This window comes from Pezoporus occidentalis, unplaced genomic scaffold, assembly GCF_034315485.1.
Source record: "Pezoporus occidentalis ecotype Australia unplaced genomic scaffold, CSIRO_AGI_Poc_V1 ctg99, whole genome shotgun sequence".
NCBI lineage: Eukaryota > Metazoa > Chordata > Aves > Psittaciformes > Psittacidae > Pezoporus > Pezoporus occidentalis.
In genome coordinates, this window is record NW_026916358.1 from 215,111 (window position 1) to 228,641 (window position 13,531).

At 38.3% G+C, this 13,531-nt stretch overlaps 1 protein-coding gene across 3 annotated transcripts in view; it reads left to right on the forward strand.

Annotated features, from left to right (window-relative positions):
* The window catches only part of TMCO3 (transmembrane and coiled-coil domains 3), a 40,928-nt gene extending 27,582 nt beyond the window's left edge, over positions 1-13,346 (forward strand). The window contains exons 11-14 of one of the 3 annotated variants that reach the window (XM_062606957.1): positions 438-588; positions 6,060-6,139; positions 6,630-6,779; positions 8,432-13,346. In XM_062606957.1, the coding sequence (XP_062462941.1) occupies positions 438-588; positions 6,060-6,139; positions 6,630-6,779; positions 8,432-8,545 (495 nt within the window). In that variant the 3' untranslated portion in view covers positions 8,546-13,346. Of the gene's footprint in view, positions 1-437; positions 589-6,059; positions 6,140-6,629; positions 6,780-8,431 lie in introns of those variants that run through there. The other 2 variants (XR_009962437.1, XR_009962438.1) reach the window with 2 other exon arrangements.
* The last annotated feature ends 185 nt before the right edge of the window (positions 13,347-13,531 follow it).

The following is a 13,531-nucleotide window of genomic DNA, read 5'->3' on the forward strand; positions in this document are numbered from 1 at the left end:
AGGCTATTCTTCCAAATTACAAGCCTTTGATTTTTATTTTTTTTCCCTGTGTTTGACAGCTGGAAAAGACACTGTTCTTACAGGCTTCATGTATTATGTAATTCTGCCTCCAGAGCTGTTACAGTCTTCCTTGTTTGTGTGAAATCAGATGCTATCCTTAAGTGACATGCAGCATTACAATGTAGATTAAGAAATTCACTTATGTTTTTGTGGGGAAGGAGGTAACATGGAGGGGAAACATTAAAGGTTTGTCAATCTTTTGTATAAAAACAATACTGCATAAAACTGAAATAATTACACTGAGCTTACTGATCTTGCATAACAACATAGTAATTTCCTGCGTTGTTTAATGTAGTTTTGTAATTTTACTGTGAAATGGTGTATAAATTCACCTGGGGCTAGAGAACAGCAATAGATTCTCTGTTATTCCTTGACAGATCACAGAGCTGTTGGATGTTTCAATGGAGCTGGGATGCTTCTTAGCCGGAGCTCTGATCTCTTCTCAGGGTCACATGGTTACTGAGGAGATTATGTCCTGTATTGAACCAATACGTGACTTTCTTGCCATCATTTTCTTTGCATCCATAGGTAACTACTAATAAAACTTTCTTAAAATATAGCATTAACCTACAAATGTGGGGGAGGAGGAAAAAAATGGTGTCTACAAATTGAGGAGAGGGGATAGATTTTTGTTTCATTAAAACACTAAACTGTTAACTGACCACAGTATTGGTTTGCCTTTGCTAATATTTTAAATGTAACATTCATTTTTGTAAGCAATTTCCATGATGTACTATCAGTTCTTGTTTTAATGAGAGTTTATTGTTAATTCTGAATTCACACTATTTAAAACATATACCTAAAAATTTTAAGGGGAAAAGGTTTTTGTTTGGGTGTTATGCTTGTCAGTCTTGATTTTTGTTTTACCCAGCCCATGCAAATAGCGTATGCTGATCAGTCAGATTGCTTAGTAACATATGTGTTTATTTGAATAATTTACCCTTTTAATAAAGGGAGGAAAGGGGTGAGATACAGTAAAACTCTTGGGCCATTATAACTGACAGTGTTGGATGAGTAATTGCTGAATACTCACAGGCAAGTTAGCTGTGTTTCACTAAGATGGTGAAGGAGTAGATAGTGTTATCATGGATACAAAACATGACAGTTATAAGTGCAAAGTTAATTTTACAAAGGACTGAACAAAAATACTGTCCTATACTCTTGCAACTGCATAAATTGAGACGAGAGATAAGACTTTGGTAGAGTACAAGAAAATTGCAAGACCTCAGTTGGCATGCTGGCAGAACTCCACATAACCCAAATTATACTGTAAGAAAATAATTTTATTAGTTCTGTTATAGAAATTTAAAAATTAATCTTTTATAAACTGCTGTTACCATTATAATTGCAAGAAGGTAAATAAAATTGCCTGAGAAGTTTGTATGGTTTTACAGAAAATGGATGTTTTTCCTTCCTCTGAAGAAAGCTAAAAAATCAGAGCCGTGGCCTCTGACAAGATGTGACAACACTTGCTTGTAAAAAACAAAACCTGGGGAAAAAAAAAAGGCAAACAAAAAACCCCTCCTTCCCATTAAACATTATCCCACCCTTTCCACCTTTACTTTCAGTTGCTTTCAAATGTTGTGGTTAACAGGAAGTTCTGGGGGTTGGCAAGGAGGTCGATTTTAAAAAGGAGCGATGAGATGTTGCAAAAACCCAAGTAGGCTAAAAAGTATTCCTTAAACTTTTTTAAAAGCAGTCTAATACAAAAAACACTTCTTGCTTGCTCTTCACTTTTTATATGTACAAATGCAAACTATATGCATCTGTAAATACACAGATTTACTATTTGAAATTATATAAAGCCATAGGGAAAGATTTTCCTCCCCCTCTTCAGCCCCCCCCCCCCCCCCCCCCCCCGCCTAAGGAGAAGGCTTGTTGCTATATGCAGCAAGCACCTTATTCTAGAGAGCAGAAACACTTGAGATCCTCAGGTGGATGCTACACCACTGCAGTACTAGAATTTCTGCTCCTTTTAGAATAAAGGAATAGAGGGAAAAAAAAAAGAAGTCTTAATTGAAAAGTGACTGTAAATATGTGATTTAGAAAAGTTATTTCCTATGTTGCTTGTCTTAAATGCCTACTTATGTGTTCTTACTACAGAAATCCTTCAAAAATCCTACAGAAATCCTCCTTACTACAGAAATCCTACCTAAAACCTGAGCTGAACAATACTTGTTTGTGTAGTATCTGTAACAGTGGTCCTGTCCTTAGAATGACCTGATTGCCTACTGCTCTCAAAGTTGCGTATTAGTGCATTTGTGGGAATAGTACACCTTTGCAGGTAGGCATTAAGAGCTGCACTTGGAGTTGCTCTCCATCTGTACATTCCCTTTAAGCCTGTGTGCATTCTTCAAGGTTTCTGGCTCTCTTTATGCAATCTGCTGAGGTTAGAAAGTCTCTGTTGGCCTCCATCCTTACTAATATTTCAGAGAGAACATCTGGGCTTTAGAATTTGAGTATTTTCTTTCTTGTTTCTGTTTTGGTACCTAGTACTTCGATCCTTCCATTTCCACACCTGCATCATTTTGTTTTGATTGCTTTTTATAAAGGACCCTATCTGCCACTGGTGAGGAGGCAGATTAGTTCCAGTGACTGACAAAGCTGAGTGTCCTCAATATACTGTACAGATGTACTCACTTGCCAGGCTCGAAGTTTCCCTTCTGGGTAAATCTCATGGTCAGTGTTGGACCTTGAATGCAACTTGCTGGAAACCCTTTAATGGTGCAGTGTTTTTCTTCAGAAGTGGAGCAATGCTGACAGCATCAGCACTACCACTGTCCAGACCAAACATGCACGCAATGTTTCTCTGATAAGCCTCTTAATGTTTCTGTTGAATTTGAGAGAAATCAAAGGAAGTTCCCAATTGGAATTCGTTAGGTGACATATATAGTTTCCTCTTTTATCAATCCAGCTCTAATGCTTTGTTGTCCTACTGAAACACAATGAAACTTGGAGATTTCAAGCTCTCAGGTCTGACAGTAGAATTTATTGCAGAAAGATAGAGATGAATGTTGGGTTGTCCCATTGCTATTTAATGAGCTAGCCACAGCTGCAGCAATTACTGCATTTGCTAGCTGTGGTCTTAGGTTCATTAAGACTCGGTAGGTACAGCATCTGGATGTATCACTAGCGTCATTTTTCTGAGTGTTATCTTGAAGATCACAGAATCGTAGAATAGTTTGGGATGGAAGGGACCTTCAAAGGTAATTTAGTCCAATCCCCCTGCGATAAGCATGGGCATCTTGAACTAGATGTGTCAGAATTAATTCTACTAGCTCAAATTTGACCAGCAGGGTTCTAGTTTCTGTAATCTTGTTTGCCAAGAAGGATCTCCAAGATTCCTTTTCTCGACACTGCATCTGGTCATGACATTTGGATCTTTGCCTGCTGTTTAGTGGTTACCTAGCAGATTGGTGGACTCAGTCTAATTGGAGGGTGGGAGGGCGTTTACTTATTAAGAAAGAAGTACTTTATAAAAATGTGCAAAATCTTGCCTGTAACTGTCCACAAGAAGAACACATACCAGCTTATATGAGTGAATTGTGCTTTTTGGCTCAATGTTATTGTAAGGTTACCTTTACCCCAAGGCCTTCATTCCAGTTATTCAAGAACACTGCTTAGAATTGAAGTCCAGTGGCTTATGCTCAGCTCTACAGAAAATACCCAAGCTATTGGTGACAGGCCAACATGACACATGTTACCTGATGTTGGTGCTGAAGTTCTTGAATTATTTGGTTGAAGTGTTTCTTCTGTTTTGGAGAACAAGTCCACAGTGATTAGATTCAACCCACTGAAAAAAATGGCCATATTCATGCACCTTCTGTCCATGAAGGTAAATCTTTCTGATGACATTGATGTCAGGAAGGCTTCATATGCTTGTATAGCAGTCTGATATGACTTCTGGCTTTATGCTAAGTTTTCATCTAGGACTGAGGCAAAGGTCTGTAATGACCCTGAAATCCACTATGGTGGAATGTATTCCCCCAAAACATGTCTGTGTTCTGGGATGTTTATTTGTTTGTTCAGAATAGTGTAAGTAGCAGGCTTAGACTTGCTTCACCTTGCAGACACTCACCTCCACTGGATTGGTATAGAAATCTGTGGTAGTTTGTGCCTCAGCTCTTTGAAATATGGTCATAATCTCCACATCAGGCAGCAGTTCAAATGGACTTCAGACTGCTTGTCTGCTGCAGAACTGAAAAAGTAGCTCCACCAGTAGTGGTGAGAGCACTAGGCTATATTTATAGCCTCCTAGAATAATTAATTCCAGATGTGGCAGAGTTGGCCCTCTTATCAAACGTGACATTGTTACAGGCTGTATTTATCTAGTTGCTTTTCATGTGTGTTTCTGAGACCAACTTAAAGGTGAATGAACAATGTGCATAGTACAAAAACTACTTTTCCCCTCCATGAACATGTGTGCACATATTAGGGCTTCTTTTTTTGGTGTGGTGTTTCTCTCTCTTACTCTGCCATCTCTTTCGTTATTGATAGTCTTTTGCATTTGCACTTCAGTAGTTGGAAAGGAAGAAATAAAACAGGGTGCATACATGCTGACAGGGTAGTACTTGTATAAAAATCTCTGTTGTGCTTCACATACATTTCCATCCACAATACATTGTGAATTTACTGCAAGTAACTTCTCTTGAGCATGCAAGAAGGGAAAATGGCCCTTAGCTCTCTAGTTCTTCTGGCTTTACAGTGCTGTGGGGCAGGGAAAACTAGTGAAAACTTGCCTTGCATTAAAATAAGAAGCTACAGCATTGATTTACATGCCTCATGCTTTAGAAAGCTAAATTCTTGTCCTTCACCAGAAATAACTTGGTTGGAGAACTGCCAACTATTATGGATTTATCAGGAACACCACCATTATTTTGGTTCCTTTTTTTAAGAGCTTTTAAGAAAAAGGAATAAGCTTCCAAAGATAAGAGTTATGTTTGCCTGCAGAAGTTCCTCATACCCTAAGAAGAAAACATGGACTTAGTCAGCTGTGAGTTGGATTCTTCCAGGACTTCTCCAACAAATACTTCTTTTTCTTTAGCAGGATTTAGTTTTCAATTTCTGCGTTCTTTATGGTTCTTGTTTCTATATTCATTGAATTTAGCATAAGGTGTCCCTGCCCACGGCAGGGGGGTTGGAACTAGATGATCTTAAGGTCCTTTCCAACCCTAATGATTCTATGATTCTATGAATTAAAATGACAAAAAAAATTTAGAAGAAAAAAAAACCCAAACAACTAAACCACTGGCAGAGAACACCCCACACCCCCCCCGAAAAAAAAAACAAACCACAAAACACCCCACAAACAAAAAGAAAACAACAACAAAAAAAACCCACTCAAAACCCCAACAACATCGCAGCAATGGAGTTTTGTATAATTCCTTAGTTGTTAGGGCATGGGGATGTGCATGGGGATTTTCTGCCTTTTACCAATTCCAGTCCTAAGTGACTTTTCCAGTTCAGGTGACTTTCAGTGTTGGCAAGTGAGGGTCATGGGATCAAACAGTTACATTTTCTGATGTAGCTCTATAGTCTATGCAATGCTGAATATCATGATCCTTCCACAGTGATAGTCCCATTACCATGCAGTACAACAATGTTGAAACAGTGAACAAAGCGCATGTTACAGTCATTATGCAGAACAATGGAATTGTTTTCCGGCAGTATTTTTATAGTTCTTACTAGAGGTGTGTTTCAGTTCAGATCCTGGATTGTTGACTGGTGTGGAAGAGAGAGACTTTAGAAATGAAAGTGCTTGTGCATCAGTCATCTCAGTTTAACTTGGTTGGGAATATTGTTTATGCTAAACCTCTCTGAAGGAATAATGGTTGGATAAATGCAGGAAGTGCTTTAGTGATCAAGAAGGTAGAGTTGATAGCTGTTAGGGCTTTTTATTTTTGAATACAGTCTTGCAATTAAATCTGTTATTAACTCAGAAAATTATCATAGTAAGATAGTGGATTTAAACTTTGAAATATTGTTTTCTTTCTTCCTAGGACTTCATGTTTTCCCCACATTTGTAATATATGAACTTACAGTCTTACTATTCCTTACACTGTCTGTGGTCATAATGAAGGTATTTTCTTTTCCTCTTTAATCTTATAATAGTTTAAATAATCTTTGTGCTGCATGCCGTAATGAAAATTCTGTGCAAAAATTGAACATCTGATGTAACAGGAAATATTACAGCTTTACTGTAAAGCTGTATTTGGAAGAATCTTGCTGATTAAAATACAGTTTGATAGAACAAGCTTAGGGTATTAGGAAAAAAAAAGCTATTTAATGTTAAAAGTAAGCTACACATGGAGAAACATCTATTTATCTAGGTTGGAATTTGTAACAAAGCTATCAAATGTTTTTATTATAGTAAACAATATACTGATTTTTACTGTGCAATGTACATTTGTTTCTTAATACAGGAGACACACTAGAAGTCCACTAGTTTATGTCCAGAATTATTGTATTTGATGCTCTATATCTCACAAAGATTTAACTATTTTACTTACTGCACTTTTTAATTTAAAAAACAAACCCGCAATAATCCCCCCAAAACCTTGCTTTTCAAGTTTGTCTTGGCAGTGCTTGTCCTTTCTCTGATTCTTCCAAAGACCAGCCAGTATATCAAGTGGATTGTCTCAGCAGGACTGGCACAAGTCAGTGAATTCTCTTTTGTTCTGGGAAGCAGAGCACGTAGAGCAGGGATCATATCTCGGGAGGTAAGCTGTTCTATACTTACCAACTTTGGGGTTTGCATCTGAAAAACTTACTGGGGTTTTGTATGACATTGTATTTGAAATACTGTGAAATACAATGACTGGTATTTGAAATACCAGTACACTGGTATATCTCAACCGCTAACAAAAATCAACCCATACAATTGGAGACATGTATGGCCTTTGAAAGGGTTCTTAGTTCTGTTTTTCACTTGTTTCATATTGTACTTTAAAATATTAAATAGTGAGTTTTACATAGCTTAGTTGTAAACGCTTTACCTTAATTGCTCTTACAACTTCTTTATTAACTGAGTAGGGAGCTGTAGATAGCACCTGCATCACTAACACTGAGAAGCCCTTGCTTTTAAAATCTTGATACAGCTATAGAAAGAAGTAACTGAGAGTACAGGATTTGAGTAAGGGAATATTGGTAAATAAGAGCTAGAGAGCAGAGATGGTGAAGTGGAAATTGCCTTAACATTTAAACAAACAAGCAAACTTGTAATCTTTACCTGCAAAGCTTGTTCATTTTAAATCCTTTGCAGAAGAAACAACCAGCTTTTTCAGTAGTCATGAAAAAAAATTACCCAGGAAAGAAACCTTAAACTTAGTTTTATATTGAAGCTGTAAGAATATTATTTTCTTCATGATGAAGTCTGCTGTGTGAAATTAAGTAAATATGGCTATGGAGATAAAACAGCTGACCTCATTTTCTAGTGCTGTTTGCTTTCTCCTCTGTATCTCTGCTCACAAAAATACTCTGCTGGCACCCCAAGCTTTTCATTGTGTGAGCAAGTGGGCTGTATAATGCTGGAAGCTATTCCAGATAAAGCATGTGTGAAAAACTTACACAATGCTGTTCACTTGTAGGCAAAGGTGATTCATTTTCATGTTCATTCGTGCATATAATTAGGAGTTATAAATACTGTATGTTTGTCTAGAGTTTCAAGATACCCATACATAATCACAGAACCAGGTTAGGGGCCCACCCACTGCACATGGAAACCTGTAGGCTCTCCTTCTTTTCTGTGGTGGCTCTCATGTTATTATCTATGTACAGGTTTATATAGTTCTAAAATTTCCGTAAGTCATTCTTCTGTTTGAGACCTTAAAACTGCTTCCTGATGTTTTGTAAGACTCATTCAGACTGTGTAGCTAAGATCATTCTTTCAGATGATGTGCAGTATGACTTAAAGGGATTTTTGTTTGGGAGTTTTTTTGTGTATAAAATAGTACTCAGCTTAGCCATTGTATCATTAAACCACAATAGCTTGGGGGGGGGGGTATATGGTAATATTTTGTTGTTGTGGTGGTTGGTTGTTTTTTTGTTGTTGTTTTGGTTTTGTTCTAATAAAATGGTATTTAGCCATTGACCTGTTAGCAAACACTGAACTTTCAAAATTGACCTCTTGACTATACATGTAAATAATTTTTCTATAAGCTCATAACACTGTTGTTGTAATTGTATCTTCAAACCAGGTAAACAAATAATTTGAGCATGCACTTGTTTGCTTTGGTAGCAGTATGCATAATTGGTTAGGAAGACAGGTGAACTCTCCTGAACATACTGTCTAGAAGAGTTTGATCTCCTCAAACTTCTAATCTTAAGTTTACCACGTAACTAAGAGGTAATGGCTTTTATTTGCAATTTTCAGGTCTATCTTCTCATTCTGAGTGTGACTACTCTGAGCCTTCTACTTGCTCCTGCCCTGTGGAGAGCTGCCATTATGAAATGTGTTCCAAGACCTGAAAGACGCTCAAGTACTTGATTAAGATTTGCACATATACAAGTATCCATCTTCTTGCAAGAAACATCTTAAACATCTTCGTTGCTCCTTGTATTTCTATGCACTCAGAAGATGAGAGGTTTTGAGTGTTCGGTCCTCTTAATGTGCACTTGGTTATAAGCCTTATACAGACATAAATACAAAACAAGATTCAGTAGTTAAAATATAGTTATGTAATTTGAATTGCACAACTTGTACAAAATTTGCTTTCTCTCTGACAGATTAGAATCTGCCAGAAAATTTGTTCCTGATCCAATCACTTATTCAGAGCATAAATTATTTTTTTAAAATATGGCATCATGCAAACTCTGTTATCTTTTGCCTGAATGTGCCTTTTAATTTTCATCCTGTTACTGCTGGTTCATCACCAGATTTTGTTTAAAAAGATATAGATATATATTATGGTGCCTATGGTATCTTCTTTCACTAAATGACTTGAGTCATTTTCACATCTAGGAGTTTAATATACTAGTAGGAAATTTAATTTCAAAACATTTCTGACGGTGAGTAAAAGCATAGTCCTTTACACCAATAAAAGGTTTAACTGTTTAGCATCAAACTGTTTTAAGCAGTCAGATTCATACTGCAAATGATACAGCCAATGTTGTATGGTATTTTACTCCAAATCACAGCACACAGTGTATTTTCTTACAGTGGCAACTTTTCTTTGTGCTAATTCTTGTATTTATTTACATATCTGATTAAAAGTTGACAGTAAAAAGGGGCATCGCTTAAGTTATACTGGAAGACTGACACTTGTCACCAGTTTTTGTTGCTAACTGCTGCTACAGCAGTTGTTTACAGATTGATTTATTTTGAATCAAAAATAAATGTACTAAAACTGGGAAGTCTGATTTCAAGTAGATGTGGAAAAACTTCAGTTCTGTAACTCTGGAGGTTGGATATTTGACACTTTACTAGATTTGGAGTTACTTTAGGAAAATTAATTTGCACAAAACTAAAAATGGCAGACTGGATGTACATTTGTAACTCCATGACTTGGTAGGTCACATTTATGTGGACTAAACTGTTACTCTCTCTAAAATATCATGGTATTTTAAAATACAGTGTTTGGAATGTGATCTGAAATACATGTGTGGTGTTCTTTAAAATGTTACACATAGCTGGATAAGACTTGTAAAAGCCCATTCTCTAAGTGTCATAGAAAAAGCTCACTCATAGACTGTAGTCTGCTCTAACAATTTAAAAATCATCCTGAGGTTTATCTGCTAAAGTCAATACTATTAAAGATGTATTAACACTGTAGGTCAGTGTTACAGTGTCATCTGAAAGATCTTTAATACCCCAAAAATGTTTAGAAAAATGCATGTGACATGGGTTTAAATAGCCTATTAAAATGAAAGCTGTCCTCCAAGTAGCAAAATGGAGCTTCGGATGGATTTGTGTGCTTTAATACCTCCCTCGTCTACCATAGTAGCCTCAGTTTTCTCAGTAGCCCTGTGTTTTCTCTGACATCTGCTGGGCTTGGCAAAGTGCAGCTTGGACTAGTCTGGAGTGTCTGTATACTGTTAGGGCAGGGTAGAGCTCATCATATTTGAGCTCTTTCTTGCTGGACTTGGGGCTTTCTTCCAGGCACTGATGCTTCATAAAGGCTGCAAAATGTATTGCAATTCCACTTCTCCTCCAATGGTTTCAAAAGTAACCAAGGAACAGTGACAAATGTAGAGGAAAAAGCTGCCCTATAAATAAACAGGGTGGCGTTTTTTATAAAAGGAATCTGTAATAGAAAAGAAACTTGAAATGGATTTGTTGTTTTTTGTATTCAAAATACAGAAGTAATTTAAAAGTTTTATGGTACCATTTACAAATCTACCAGCTCAGACCTTTTACTCTTTTTCAGGTGCCTCACTAAAATGTGTTTCTTAACTGTACTAGGGAAAGATACATTACTCTATCCACTGACCTAGCTCATAGCATCTTGAAATACAAGCTTCCCTTCTGAATCCTTCATTTTGGTTTTGAAAGATGTTTTCATATGTAGTTTGCCATCTATGTTTCAGGGAGGAAGAAAAGTGTCTGTGACAGACCATGGTAGAGATCTCTGTATGGTTTCCATTATGTCCCAGCCCTTGAAACTATTATACAAAGTACTACAGCTGTGATGAGTAAACCTTTTTTTAAAATAAACTGCTAGTTGTACTTCTCTCCTAACTGGAACTTTCCAGAGTAGGAAATACTGATGGTTTGTGTCTCTTAAAGAAAACATTTTCCTGATTACCTTTTAAAGTAGTTGTGTGAAGAGTCCTTTTGATACCATGTCCAAAAAGTAAAGCAAGTATCATGTCCGTCACTTCTTTCCCAAAGAATTTTTGATTCAATCATGACTTGGCTAGGCTTTAGGAGAACTGGGGAACGAGAAATAGGAGCCTCATCTGAGTATCAGTGTTCTGTGCCTCTCTGTAGATTTGGATTGCCTGATTATTAGATGCAAGTTCAAATTACTAATCCTGTTGGACATATGATAAATTTGTTTACAATCAGATGTACTGAGATACTGTAAATGTTTCCTGAAATGGCGCCATGCATGATTCCATGTCAAAATGGGGTGATCTCATGATACAGTCTTAGGACAGAAACAACAGACCTTATTTCTGAGTGATCAGTTGTGCCTGTATGGAAAATGAGGAGAGTATTTCACAATTGGACAACTTAGATACAATTGCAGCTTTTCAGGAACCTGATACTTGTACTCTGGAATATTCTGTGTCAAATTGGTAAAATTAAAGCAGAGATCCAGGAGCCCTGAAAGGAAAATCTACCGATTTGTTGAAGAACAGGCGGTCTTTTCTGGCAATGTTTGTTTCAGCTTGTTGTGGTTCTACTATTCTTCTAGCTAATGACTAGCATGATTTGAATATGGAAAAGCTGATATGGGATAGAAACATCCTAAGTGACGAGAGAATATTTCTGCAGTGAAGCTGAGCTGAAGGGAGTGGAATTCATTCAGTGTAACTGATTTAGGTTTGGCTTGTTTTTTTTTCAGTTGGTTTGTTTTGGAGGTGGGTGCAACTGGCTGCTTGTTTTGTGTGGCTTTCTCTCTGAAAATTTGAGTTCTTGTATGTTACCCCTTAATTGCTACCGTTGGTCATTGCTGCCTATGAGGGTGAAGGAAACAAAACACTTTAAAAGCTGATAGCATGGGTAGTGCTCATACTTTGAGTCACTTTCCTGTCCCCTGTGTCAGATGATTGGTATATATGGACCCACAACCACCCTACTTACAGCTCATCCTGTACAAAGCAGGATGTTTCAGTCCCTTAGTAGGAAGACGTCTAATAGGAGCTGTGAGGTAGGCTTTTGCAGTTGTGACTGATGTGGGTCTACAACGGCTCAAAAACCGCTGTCATGGTTGCCCAGTCCACAGGCATATATAGCTTTCTAAAAGCTGTAAGAATTCCTATTTCCTATAATCCTCAAAGATGAGAAGAAAGCTGCCTCACAATATGTTGTATTTTACTTCTTTTACAGTTGGACATCCTCTGCTTTGTGGGCAGAGGCACGTGTGGGTGTGCCTCGCATGCAGAATAGCACTGTATGATGCTGCTTGACAGAGGGTGTGGAAAACCTAGTGTGGTCTTGCTGCCTGCTGGAGCGAACCCAGAAACACTTTAACCAGAAAAGCCCTCCTGGGGTTTGTCTAGGGAAGGCATCTGCAGTTCTTCTCTGTAAGCAATCCTGGCAGTGCTCCAGCACCTGGGTACTGCCAGAGGTGGAGGAAACTGGACCCCCGAGTAACAGGAGTTGAGCCACATTAACAGCATCAGCATCTTTGTGGGAAACAATAGCTTGTAAGGAGCAGCAGGTACCAGACATCCACTATTAAGATGACCTAAAAAGAAGGAACCCAACAGATTTAGTGAAGGGAGAAGGAAGAGCAGGAAGATGTCCTAAGCTGCGAGATGCATGGCCCACCACACCCACCCTAAAGGAAACAAAAGGCAGAAGGGAAAGACACACCTCTCTCCCAGCTCCATGGAGTAGTCCAAGAGACATGCTCCTCTGCTGCTTTCCCACTACCTCTTGTCGAGTAGTTACTACTGCCCAGTGGGGAAAACAGCATGAAGACAGCGGTGACCAAGAAAAAACTCCTGATGGCTGGAGACAAAGAGCAAACTGGATGATGGTGTGACCAGAGCGGTTTAGGGACAATCAGTCCTGCCTTGGGGGCAAAATATAGATCAGGGAATGGCAATACTTTCAAGGTTATGGCACCAAGCTGTGTTTATTTCCTAAAATACAGCAGAAATTTGAGAATTGGGAGATGCTACCTCCCAACCAGGGCAGATGCTGACAAGCTTGTTGACAACCTACTTGTCTACTGGTATTGAGTGTTTCTTTAAGCCTGGAGCTTGCATAGGTCCCTCTCTTACGATGGCAGACTTCCAGTTCTCAAGCAAAGTATCAGTCAAAATATATCCATGTGCATGTCCTCTGGCATTCATCTTTGGTTAATAGATAGGTAACTTCTTGAAAGAGTTTTTTGTGTCTTGCAAGGTTCTGCTGCACTAATGCTGGTTACAGTTGTGATCTGTTCTCCTTTTCAAGCACACTTTAATTAGTTGTGAAGTGGAATAGCCTTTCACTCTTGAGTCCTAAAGCTCCAAAATGCCTGAGAGGTGTGCTCAGAGATTAGAGAAATGCTGAAGGCTTTTCCACCGGTACAAATACTTCAAATTAGCTGTCAGCAACCCTCTCCTAAAAACCACCTGGGAGTGGGTATGCTGGGGCAGTCAGTCTTGTGTCAAAATAAATGCTATCAAACCAGGCCTGCCCCTCTTGTTTGTGCTTGTTCAGCTGTCTCACAAAGTTTTGTTTCTGTAATGAACATAAAAGGGTGTGTGGGCAGCCTGGGCAGGGACTTGAGGTATGTACTGTGCTTGTGAGTCTAAACTGACTCTGTATGACCCACAGCATGGAGAGCAGCACTGTCAACTGGAGATGTTGTCT